The following is a 13,450-nucleotide window of genomic DNA, read 5'->3' as shown; positions in this document are numbered from 1 at the left end:
CCCCCGGCTTCTCGAAGCACCTTCCCCGCCCCTTTGGATCATTGTGGCACCCTTGGCAATGATGCTTGATATGCTTTGAAGAATCCCAAGCCTTGAACATTGATCTGAGGTCATGTAGCATTGTTTTGAAATAGTTAACAATAGCTTACATACATTAAATGCCAATGCTACACTAGTAGTTGATGTCTATGCTTATTTGGAGCTTCCTAGTTAAGCAGTTTGATGCCTATTGATGATTGATTGTTGGGGGATGAAAGGCATATGTTTTGCCATGAACTTGGACAGATTTTTGGGATGAAAAATCACAATTTTCAATAGCAAATCACTGTTTTACAACAGTAGGTTGAAGCCTATTACTTCATGTTTGCCTATGCCTCTTGGAATCAGGACATGCTTTGGAGATGTACTTTGATGTATTGATCATCGGGGATGGACTTTGAGCTTGATATTGCTTTGGATCATTGGTTGAGCTTGAGGTTTGCTTTGTAACACTTGAATCTTCGTCTTTGGATGTACTTTGGCATGTACCTCACTTATGTATGACCCGTCTTGACATGCTTGGCTTATGCCATCTCTATACGCTAGTTACATTGTCTTGGAGTCGATTGCTACTACGGCTTACTTGCGCTTGACATTTGATTGCCCAAAGCTTACTTTGGCTATTTCTTAGCTTGCCAAAGCTACAGGTTGGATGTACTTGATGTCTATGGATGTTTTGTATGAATACTATGGAGCCTATATGCTTGGGATGTCTCATTGATGCTTGATCTTGGACACTTGTTACTAGTGCACTCTTACATGCTTTGTTCAAGCTTTCTTGCTTAACATTTATGGCTTTTGTGCCAATGGAAGCGTTTTGATATGCTTGAGTAAGTGGGTTTATGCTACTTCAACATTCAGACAATTGAGACTAGGATCTTCACTTGGATGTTGTATGGTTGATATGTCATGGTCCTCATAGATGTACTTGGACTGATTTGGGCTTTACACTCCCTGAGCATATACCTATTTATATCAGGTCTTGTCAGTGTTGTGTACACGTTACCCTGTTACACAAGGGATGTGCCGGCTTACTAACAGATTCATTTGACATGCTTGGGTGTTTTCTTAATGTCCGTATGATTGTCACTTGCTGATTTGTGCCTACTTGATGTGAGTTATGCTTTGATAGTCAGTGGTTGACTTGGTGCATTTATTTTGCCTATAGTTTGCTCTCATTGTACCTGGCTGTAATTTACAATAGTAAGCAATTATGCTAGACTGTGATGTATTTTTCATGATGAATCATCCTGATTTTATGTACTTTTGATGATACTTGGTGGGCAGCATCATTAGCTATCAGTTCGTGGTCATTTTGCCTTGGTTTGGTGGTATTTTGGCTGTTTACAATAGAAAACATCAAGCAATTTTGAATTATCTACACCATTTTGGACTGTAGTATGGCATCTTCTTCCATTGACAGTGGTATCTTCAACATCACTAAGCTTGATGGTATGAATTATGCCTATTGGAAGAGCCAAGCTTGGCAGGTATTGGTACAAAAATTGCAAATAAAACCACTAAGGTTGCATGGAGAGTAGCCTAAAACTATGATTGATGACGAATGGATGGTGCTTGATGAGTTATACAAGTGCACCCTCATCTTGTCTCTCACTAAATAGGTGCATTACAATGTGATTGAGGAAGCACAGAGTACTTGGCAGCTTTGAGATATGATCAAGAACCTCTATGACAAGAAAAGTCCAACAAGTCATATGTATTGGTTGAAGCAACTTATGGACCTGCGCATGAAGGAGAATATGACGATGTCTTCTCATTTGAGCCAATTCCATGCTATTCTCAAGAACTTGACTTCGCAGGGCATTACCTCCAATGATGAGGTTACTCTATTGTTTTTGCTTGGGACTCTGAGTGAGTCATGGGATGCATTCCGCACTGCCTTATGTGCTATTGCTACTATTTTGAACTTGCATGATGTAGAGAGTGCTCTTCTGTAGAAAGAGATCAACCATAAGAACTTGGATGTCTCTCATGTGCCACATGCTTTGACTATTAGAGGCAGAGATAGTAATTAAAAGAATGACCGTGGGAATGGCCGTGGCAAAGATCTGCAGAAGTCTAGGTCTAAGTCATGTGGTAAGTCCCACAGCAAGTGTCGTGGGAGAAATGCTAATGTGACATGTCACCATTGCAACAAGAATGGTCATATACACCCATAATGTCATGAGTTGCGCAATGAGAAGTGCAAAGAGAAGGAGAAAGTCAAAGTACAAGAAAAGTCATTTGATTGCAGCATTGCATCTATGAAATCTAGTGTGAAAATTAAGGAGATAAATGTCATGCAGATTGATGACTCTGATGGGGAGTACATACTTGTAGCTAGTTCTTGTGATGCTACGCCGTTGACCAAGATTCACTCTATGTATGAGTAGTGCTGACTTTTGGATTCTGGTGCTTCATTTCATGTTACATCATGCTGTGAGTGGTTTGGGCATTGGATGAGATGATGTTTTTCCTCACATGTTATACATGTGTACATTGTATTGTATTTTCTTTTTTCTTTTCAGTCCTCACTGGGGCAGATTCACCTTTAAGTGGGAGGTTGTTGGGGGTAAAGGTGCCTTTGCCTAGCTACCCGTGTATTACTATACTAACAGTATCCGCCATTGTATACTGTAGGCGGCGAGCGCCTATCACCGTCACTTTATTCTTTATTCTTTTTGTGACAATTTGAATAAAGAAAGGCCCGGTCACACATTGTGGTTGTTGGAGTTCCCACTTTGTGTCTCTCTCTTTTCTTGCTCTTGCTCTCCCGCCATAGCTCTTCCAAACAAGCTTCGATCCCCCTTACCTTTCACAAAGAGGGTGTTAAAAGAAGTTCACGTGCTATGACAGCCCCAAAGTGGCAGAGAATTGGAGCTTGTTTTCAAAAGACTGGTTAAAAATGTATTTATGTTGGTGTGTAACTTATAGGAATGAACATTGTTTAAAGGGGTTCATTGATGAAGCCAATTTCTATTTCTTTGACTAAACTGTGCTAGATTAATTAGTCAACCACAGTAACTCTTTGAGGGAAGCAGGTGTTTGGATCTCTCACGGGTCTTTCCAATGGTAGGGTGGTCTCAGTTAGGTGAAAGGCTTCCATCATAACTCAAACATTAGGTAAGGCAAGGCTAGGAAGGACCAAACGTTGACCATCCTCCTAATGTGTTGTCATTAGAAATTAACTAGTGTTATCTTATGGGGCCAAAGTTGAGATTATACCTTATGAATAGAGGGGTCAATGCGTATCACTTCCCCTCATTTCTCACTCTCTTTGATCCAAGTATGACAATGATTCGTTTCGGTTAAAGAGATGATAGCAATTAAGTTACCTCAAGAGCTGACGCTAGATGGCTAATAGGAGACTAGAGCATTTAAACTAGATTCCTATTCCTAGGTCAATCTTTTGGGGTTGAGACAGAGATTTTCGTGTGAGATAGACTCAAATAGTTCAAGGTTATGGATGTACGATTATTATAACAAATTTCGAACCACAATAATCTTGATGACTTCTTGATGGGCTATCAAAGTATGTGTTATTGATATTTGTTTGGATAGGCACACTAGAAATAATTATACTTGCCTTTTTGGGGGTCCTTATGAAAGGGAGAGGAATTAGATAGGGAGAAATGAGGCTCCAAAATGATAATCTCATTATTGTATTGAGTAATCTCTTGCAAATATTTTTTCATGGGTATGTAAGTTATTATTTGGTTCTCCGTTAGATCCTCCTTACAGGCATCTAGAGTAACTTGTGAGCCCCTTCTCTATCATCTACACAAAGATAGATCATGTTATACATCATGATAAATAGTAAGGTATACTCTATTACTTGGGTGAAAAATAGCTACACAATAGTGCAACCTGTGGTTTCTAAGAGACCCATTTGGATGGAACCATATACTTTTGGATAGCCCTATTTATAGATGCACTTTGTTGTGAAGTGATAATAGGACAAAAGGGGTCATTCTCCTATTCTATGCTTATTCCACCTAAAGTAGTGGGGATATGACCTTCACATGACCTATTTGAAGTAGGATTTACTATTGGGTATACTAATTGGGTGACAAAAGTGAGAAATGACACTTTCTCACATTCACAGGAAGGAGGCACCTCTCCTTGAGAACTCAATGTGTCCTTTTTAATGTATGATATTAATTTTGTTGAATTAAATTTGTTTTTAACTATGTGTAAGTAAAATAAAACATCCATTTTAAAGTATGAATTAGATGAACAACAGTCACAAGTTCTTGAAGTTAATTAGATTTGGGAAAAGCCTTGTCATACAGTAGGAGACGTGTTGATATAGAGTACCTTGCAAAACATGAAACAAAAAACCCAAAAGTTGATTGGTCAAAGTCTGGATGTGGTGCCTTTCACATTTGACTAGTTTTTTTGGTTAAGGATTAGCTTATTACTTTGTAAAAGCACAATAGTCACACAAAAAAACACAAGCATACTATACAAGTAGCATGTTGAAGAGCTGGTACATGTTTCTTCATTGCTTTACAATTATGGGGGAAGGCACCATTCCCCCATCTTTCAAGAAGATCTGTACTTTCCTTTAGTGTTGATTATGACAAAAAGGGAAGAAGGTAGATGTTCTAACCTTGTGAAAGATTGGAGGTACTTTCCTTTTCTATTGATTATGACAAAAATGAAAAAGGGTAGATTCTAACCTTGTGAAAGCATGTTGGTATCTGGAATATAATTGCCTTTGCTAAAGTGAACCCTGCAATGATGGGATATAATTGAATGAGGAAAGTACATTAAGTCTAAGTACAAATATGATATCGAATTAGTGATATTAATATACTAAATAATTGCAACACAATAGTAACCAAGTACACTTAATTAACTAAATATACTAACATAACTTAATATTACTAGTTAACAAACTACAATAGTTTATACACTGACTAATAAATTATAAAGTTAGTAACACGTAATTGACTCGGAAAAACTTTAGAATTGAGATTAGGCTAGAAATAAACCTGACTCCATAAGTAGCAATAGAGTTTTTGTTGGAAGTGGAGAAATAAAACTATAGAAAGCTTTAAGGAGGTGGACGAGAGAGAGAGAGAGAGAGAGAGAGAGAGAGTGTGTGTGTGTGTGTTGGCATGTTTGTTTGCTATATCTTTTGCAAGGTACTATTACAAGGACAACACACGTGCCGCTGGAGTGAAACATCCTCAGGATTTCTTACTTTCATTTGACTATAAGTGCTTTCCATGTAATGCAATGCAATGCACTTTTCCCTTGAAAGATACCACTGACTACTAATCTAGATTGCACGTGTCTTATTAGTTTGATCATTTTTAAAAATTCGATGAGTAGTTTGGAAAAAAATTAGTAAGTTGTGACTGATATTACTCATATTTTTTGGTCGTAGAAATTGACACGTAAGAAGATGGAAAACTTAGATTGAATTTTGCATAGTCGGCAGCAGCAGCGACAATGGAACCTCAGAGGAAAACAGGAATCCTTCCACCTCGTCTGTGCGTCCGCCATTGGGGCTTCTCCAGTGCTGGCAAAAAAGGCGAGGGATAAATAAGGGAATTCTACTGCACCCGACCAGACCACATGACAACACCGCGCATCATGAGACGGATTCGTCCTGGTTCGCTGCTGCGAGATGCATTACTGCAATGTTCCATCGCTCAGGTCTGCCTAATCATGCTCACTTCGTGGTTTAACGGTTGAATTCTCTGTCTCTCTCTTTACAGCCAATGAGCAGCATTCGATCTCCCATAGACGAATTTAACTCGCATCTCTTTCCAATCCACAAAAAGCTGAAAATTAGGGAGAAATTTCATCTTTTGCATCGATTTTAAGTGATGGAATCAGCTTCTGATCCACCAAAACTAAAAAGAACACAGAATTTACATCCTTTGATCAATTGGCATGCTTTGTGTCATTAGTCAGTTTGTAATTGGTAAAACAATTGATGATTTTATGCTAGTTTGACTGGTTAATCATACATAAATGATTGTATAGCAATAGCACGCAATACTATTGTAACTTTCTTGAGTTGTTATGCTCTATTTATTCAACATCCGATGCGTTTAGATTAACCCATGGATAGTTGAAGGCTAGGGATTGCAAAGAGTTGAATTTTGTTAGATAGTGTACGACTACATTACTAAGGTGTTTTTCAGGAAGAACAGGTCTGAACAATATTTTGTTTTAGCCTTCATACTCAGTTGTGTTAAATATATGTCTTTGTGTGCAGGGTAGAAGTTACACATTACCTCAGAGTTTGAGAGGCTTATACACGATTGTACAAAGGAACAGGCTATTTGCTTCTGGGAGCTCTAGTGTCATGCATGCAGATAGTGATCAAGAAGACAAATCAAGTTCACCTCAAACTTTGACATCAGGAGCACCGACTCCGCTAGTAGGAGAGGAAATAGATATGTTAACTGACTCCTTCGGTAGAAAGCACACATATCTACGCATCTCTTTGACTGAGCGCTGCAACCTTCGATGCCAGTATTGTATGCCAGCTGAAGGGGTAGACCTTACTCCCAACACAAACCTTCTATCTCAAGATGAATTGCTGCGGCTGGCAAATATATTTGTTGCTGGTGGTGTAGATAAAATCCGACTTACTGGAGGTGAGCCAACTGTAAGATCAGGTATTGAGGAGCTGTGTAGAAACTTGAAAGCCTTGCCAGGCCTTAAAAACTTAGCTATGACAACAAATGGCCTAGTCTTGGCAAGAAAACTGCCACAGCTTAGAGCTGCTGGGCTGGACTCTTTGAATATCAGTCTAGACACATTGGTACCAGCAAAGTTTGAATTCATGACAAGACGAAAGGGACATGCTAAAGTTTTAGAGGCCATAGAGGCGGCTCTAGACATGGGCTATAGTCCTGTGAAGGTATTTTATGTGTTTATTGCCTTTTATTTTCTTGTCAAAATGATGTCAAAATGATACTCATATTGTCACTTTTAACAGGTGAACTGTGTTGTAATGCGGGGCTTCAATGATGATGAGATCTGTGATTTTGTGAATCTGACAAAGAACAAGCAGATCAATGTTCGTTTTATAGAGTTTATGCCATTTGATGGGAATGTATGGAATTGCAAAAAACTAGTGTCTTTTGCAGAAATGAAAGAGTTACTGGTAGGTTAACAGGTGCTAGCTTTCAATGGATTATATTGTACACAGGTTTTTGCTGTATTGCAAATCTTTATTTGGGTTTGTTCAGGCCACACAGTTCCCTTCTTTAGAGCGTTTGAAGGATCATCCAACAGATACTGCAAAAAATTTTCGTGTAGAGGGTTTCAAGGGTTCAGTTTCTTTTATTACATCGATGACTGAGCATTTTTGTGCTGGTTGCAATCGATTACGACTTCTTGCGGATGGAAATTTTAAGGTGTGCCTTTTTGGTCCTTCTGAGGTCAGTGGAGTTCTAATCCTGGTGCTTAATCAACATTGCTTCTACCTCCATGGACTAGGTGTTATTAAATCTTGCTTATGGAAGTCCTATCACGTATAGCTTTAAAATGAGTTCAAATGAGGGTGGATAAAAAGAAACACAAAAGTTTCTATCCAGTAGAAGCATATAGTAAAAGTTTCAGCTGCAGTTGTGCATTGAACTTGACATAAAAATGTCAACCTTTGCACAGAATTGGCCACTGCAACTTGATAAATAACTTACTCATGCCAAATTTTTGCATTATTTACTATGCATCAATATGATCTTTGCAGTTCTTTCTTCAGAGCAATCCTTTGATGGATCATACTCTCCTTTTGTCTGCAGTTTAGGGTCTTAACTTTTTAAGCTGGAAATGCAAGGGAGAAAGTTGAGCTTTTAGCTGCCCCCCATCTGGTCTACCCCAATGCTGCATAATTAAAGCAGTATGAATGAGAATTAATTGCTTAAGGCAAGACCACCAGACCACGAGAGTAATGTAGTAATGCTTCTCCCAACTCGTTTGAATATCAAACATATGTGTTCAGAGCAATCAACAGAAGATTATAGACTGCATCAACAGATCAGATTCTCTCATGAAAAACGTCTTCACATTTTCCATTTCCAGGCTTCTCTACTTTATTGAGGTTCTGTAACTGTATCTACTATCAAGTATCAGCTCCAGCCCTCTTATCTCTGTTTTCTGCTCATTTTCAGCCTCTGGTATATCTTATCCATGGGTCGATTGAAACATAGTTTATGCACACTAGCTTAGGATGTTCTCTACAACTGTGATAGGAGCTGCTTACTGCCTAGGTAATTTGAGCATTGTACTGTTACAATCTCACAGAGTTTCTATTTTTTAATTGGGTCCGCATGCAATCAACTAAACTTGTATCTATTAACTGTTAGGTGGTTCTCACCATGCTTCTCAAAAGGGTTTATCTTTGGACTTGAGCATGGTAGGTATGATTCATACAATGTGTTCAGCACGCGTGTTAGTATGGTATGGAACACAACAAAAATTTGGAGAATCAGATATGGTTGTGCAAAACAATCCCAGGTTAGTGTGCATGGAACAATGCTTCAATGGACCAGTGTATAAGATATTCAAGGCTTTGGAATCCCCACATACGTAAGATAGTCGAGTTATCTTCAGTGGATTCCTTTCTGCAAATAGCAAGGCCAAATTTTTTGATGGAAGCAAGAGCTTTCATGGTGTCCATGCCTCCATCTTGTCTTCTTCAGGTTGTTGTTCATAAGCTGGTAGTCTATTTTGGAATCAAAGGGTCATAATTTACATGTTCCAAAACTTATTGGCTTTGAGACAATTTTTGGGTCCTCTATTTGCTCAAGCTTTTGGTCCTTTGTTCTTTTAGAAGAAGGCTGTTATTCACAAGCAGCACCTTTTCTCTAGGTATCTAATGAGCTACAATTGTCTTTGAAGCTTTCGGGGAAACATAGGGATTTCTGTCCCGAGCTTGTGTTGCACACCGCTCATTCTTTAGCTATAAAGATGGTTACCATACCTTTGTCGAGGGAGTGCTATTATACCACCATCAGATCCACTGCACATGTTCTACCTTTCTATGGTGGGCACTTTGGGGAAAATTCTAAAATATAATCCACTCTACTCCCCTATCCTATCCTTCACTTAGCACTCACACTTCAGTTGTGATGGCCGATAATGCTTTCAGTGATAAGACTCACTTCAATGAGTTGAACTTCCAAACTTGATCCTATCTATTGCAACAAGTACTTGAGTCTTAAGGCCTTCGGGAACTAGTCCTTGGTTTAGAACCTATGTTGGATCTTAGACTCGCCCGTGTTGATCTTACCCATGAAAGGAGAGATTGCAATGCTACACAAATATTGAGCTGATGCAAGGTCTCTTACTTAAATTTCACTCTCATTACAGCATATTTCCCTTGCATTAGATCATTAGTCATCTAATTGCCTGCTATGTAGCACGAGATTGAACATGACATATTAATCATGATCATGAACTCTAGGGGCTTTCAATCAAGAAAGGGGATGATTTGATAGTTTAGTTGGTTGAATATAGGCATTAACTTGTAGAGTTTGCCACCACTTGCTCCAAAAAGCTAGATGACGCTCATGTCACTCTATTTCTAAACAAGCTACCTCCCATCTATTTCAAATTTGTGCAGCAACTTATCTCCTTGGCTACCTTGCCAACCTTTCATGAGTTTGGTTCGTGCATTACACATGGTTGCATGACCAAGTCCATACGAAGACTACTTTCTCTCTTATGTCCTTTTTGGAAGGGAATCTGGTTTCTTCTATAAAGAAATGATAGGGTTTGTAGTGGAGACATTGAAGTGTATGTCAAACACTAGCAGTGAAGGGAGAAAAATGCAATCCTTCGTAAGCAATGATGATGAAAAATTAACCTCCAAGGGCAATAGTAGTGTTAGCCATTGGCTTGACACATTATCTTTGCCCTTAGCATGATCTATTACCTTAGTCTTTACAATTCTTGTATGAAGTAGACTTAAAATGCCTCATGAAGTGTAGTTATGTAGGTAGTTTTCAAGCATGACGTGAAGAGGTATTATGGGTGTCTTACGTTTTTGGCTCATTGCTGATGCTTATGACCTATTGTATGATGGATATTCATGATGATATATGAGATCTGATAGTTGGCGCCATGATTCTCTATGTTTCTGTCTATTTTCAGCATATTCTTTGATCTATGTTTTTGAGTTGTTGATTATTAGTGCTATAGTATGTATTCCCATGTCTCTATGTCATTATTTTTTGAGTTTCCTATGAGTTGCCTGATGCAATAATAGGTATTTTTCGCACTACCTACAACAGTGAGATGTATTGTTGTATGAGGTAATGTAGTTCTATTATGCATTCCATATAGATTAGGGGTTGCAACACTTTGGCGATCCTGCCATTGTCATCTTGAACCTCTAGTTTCAAGCTCTATGAAAACCGACTTTGTTTTATGGATGAAAAACGAATTTGCTGTATGCAGTTTAAAGGGTTTTCTATGTGTATACCTCGTTATTGTTTCTCTATATTTCTGTTTTAAAACACCAGCAAAAACCACCTTGTTTGATGGCAGAAATTCGAATTTCCTATATGAAGTAGTAATACATTTCATACAGCAACATGATGCAATTCTATCATTGCTGCCCTTCTATATCTTTGATTTTACAGCCTACTCAGGAAACACCTCTATTAGATGTTAGAAATTGGCAAAATTTTTTTTGGTCACAATTTGAAGTAGTGATGACTACTTGAAGCATTGATATATTACATGAAGCAGGATGATATAGTTCACAGGGTTATTTTTACCTTTTTGCTTGTATAATAGACAATTACTTTGTTATTTTATCTAGTAGCAAGTCTCAGGAATTTTTAGAAGATTGCAAGAGAAAAAGCATGAAGATTTTCAATCTTGGATGAAAATAGAGATAGGTTGTTCACAGAGAACTTTCAAAATGCAAGAATTATTGCAAGAATATCCTCTCTATAACAAACTCTGGTTAAATCTAGTGAGAAAGAGGAAGCACTATCTTTTGCCTACTACAGGAAGCCTATGCAAGATTCACGAGAGAGAATTTAGGTTTCACTTTCAGTTTTGAAGTTTAAAAATTCAATTTGATTAATTGCAATGGGTAAATCAAAGGAGAAGAAAAAGAGGTGCAAAGTTTGTTTTGAGTCTGGACATACTTCAAAGAATTGTTTTTATGGGGTCCTATGAAGAAGGAAAATCTTGCAAGTATTTTTGCATGTTTGATTTATGTAATGAGTTTGATAGTATCCGCAAGAGGTTTTCATTAGTAGAGCAGCAAAGCAGGGTTCAAGTTCAAAGATGAATAAAGCATGAGAGAAGTTGGATTATTTTGACGATATTCTTCATGATGCTGATGAATGGTATGATGATCATGAAGGCAAGAAAGTCGGGTCTTGTTCAAGTGTTAAGCATGTTGGGAGATTGCACATAGCAGTTGAAAAGCTCAAGGAAAGATACGAAGATATTTTGGATTCAGATTCAAATTCAAGTTCAAGTGATGATGATGATGATTGGTGCTCTTTACTTGTGGACTTGCCAAAGATTGAGGTAAAGGGAGTGAGAGAGGACAATAGCCAAAGAAGCCAAGAATCTTGGAGTACCCCAAACCCAATAGAGTAGCGTGCCAATGGGAGAGTGGATCATCACACACTTTACATCAATAATCTTAAGGTATGTTCCATACTTTGGTATTTTGCAAATTGGCATAATCAATCTCCAATCAACATTAATCAAGAAGAAAGCAAGCCAGAAGTTATGAACAATGAAGATGATCGAATTGGTGATTAAGAAGATCAGTTATGTATTCAAGAAGATGATGCTATTATGGATGATAAGTTTGAAGATTATGATTTTTGCAATGAGGATGTCATTGTGGATAATTTTCTTGGTTCTCTTATTGAGATTAAGGAAGATAACGTAGCTACTAAGTTAGATTTCAGCGAAGGAACTTTGTAAGAACTTAAAGTGCAATTAGCCATAGTCCAAAGTGCACTATCTTTGGATGTATTTGTTTAGGGTACCAATGTTTCCAGCACACAAGCAAATATTTTAGGTTATTGCATTGCTCAATGTGAAGAAGAAGCTAGTGTTCCGCTACAAGAATTGTGGGATTGCAAGATTAGCACTGCAATTTCTTTGTAGGAAGAGTAGGATTGCAAGATTGGCACTACATTTTCTTTGCAAGAGTTGGTTGAATATCAATAATCGCAAAATGCAATTAGTTTGCATGGTTTTTCTGAAGTTCCACATGAGGTACACCCTATGATTCAATCTTCAACTGAGATGATTCATTGGCTTTTTGTTGAGCTTGAAAAGGAGAGAAATGCAGCAAACATTGCAACAATTGAAACTTTTTCTGTTATCAATTGGCTTCAAGAGGAGAAAGCATTACTGCAACAGGAGGTTTCTCAAGTGAAGAATGCAATCGATTTCCAAGTTTCTAACTGTTTTGAAGTCATTAATGCTCTTGAGGAAGTTGTTTAGTAGAAGGATAATGAAATTATTGATTTGCATACATGGTATTTTGTCATGCTTCAAGTCAAGATGCTATTCTTGAGGATCTCTATGTACTGATGATCAGGTTGTTGATGTTTCAATTCAGATTGATATTTCTGAAGTTTTGAGGACTTTGATCAATGTATCATTGAAGTTGAAGCATCTAGGAGTATGCAAGTACCTATGGTGAATATCTATGCAGTTCATGTTACAGTAGGAATGGTTGATGTTATTCATGTCCATTGGTTTTTGAACATGAAAGTGATGATTTTGTATAAAGTGGATGCTTGTAGCAAGAGTATGTTACAGTTTTCTATATCAAGAAAGCTTCAAAATGTTTTGTAGGAACCTAAATTTCAGCAATTTCTATCGTAGGACTCTGAATTCCTGCAACAATATCTTGACTTTCTACAATAGCAATCAAAATTCTTGCAATAGAAAGTTTGCATATTTTCTGTACCTACAATAGTAAGCTGAATTTTTGCAGTACCTACAGCAACAAGTTGAATTCGTGCATTTCCTATAGTAACAAAATGTACTACAGCAAGCTGAAAAACAACCATAAGTGCTATAGCAACCTCAAAAACAGCAAATACGACAACCACACGATGATCATTGGTTTCAAGAACTTGAAAATCAGCAAATCTAAGTTGTTGTGGATTATCTTACATATTTATTTTAGGATGCAATGTCTTATTCAAGATCCAAATTGTGTGGTACATTGCCATACATTTATTATGATGAAAACGCTAGAGCATCATTGATATATTTTCGAGTCACTGCAACTATTCTTTGCAATTGGAGCAGTAATCTACTTATTCTGTTATGGTTTTATATCTTCATTCTCTATGATATAGTATGGATGTCATTGTATATGATGAGTTCTTAACCTTGGCATATTTCATCGAAATGGTTATATTATAGAACTATGGCTTATTAC

General features: G+C 37.6%; 1 protein-coding gene across 8 annotated transcripts in view; it reads left to right on the top strand.

The window, feature by feature from the left end:
• The first annotated feature begins 5,382 nt into the window (after positions 1-5,382).
• The window catches only part of CNX2 (cofactor of nitrate reductase and xanthine dehydrogenase 2), a 53,252-nt gene continuing 45,184 nt past the window's right edge, over positions 5,383-13,450 (top strand). For 2 of the 8 annotated variants that reach the window (XR_015687897.1, XR_015687898.1), the window contains exons 1-4: positions 5,386-5,706; positions 6,275-6,925; positions 7,004-7,171; positions 7,257-7,448. Coding sequence is in view for 3 of the 8 variants with exons in the window: in XM_087663187.1 (XP_087519313.1) it covers positions 5,626-5,706; positions 6,275-6,925; positions 7,004-7,171; positions 7,257-7,448 (1,092 nt within the window). In the remaining 5 variants the exon portion in view is untranslated. Of the gene's footprint in view, positions 5,707-6,274; positions 6,926-7,003; positions 7,172-7,256; positions 7,449-13,450 lie in introns of all 8 variants that reach the window. The other 6 variants (XR_015687895.1, XR_015687896.1, XM_087663188.1 and 3 more) reach the window with 5 other exon arrangements.

This window comes from Lygodium microphyllum, chromosome 22 (genome assembly GCF_053477565.2).
Source record: "Lygodium microphyllum isolate KBCC chromosome 22, Lygodium_microphyllum_v1.1.10, whole genome shotgun sequence".
NCBI lineage: Eukaryota > Viridiplantae > Streptophyta > Polypodiopsida > Schizaeales > Lygodiaceae > Lygodium > Lygodium microphyllum.
This window is presented reverse-complemented; position numbering and strand designations above follow the sequence as displayed.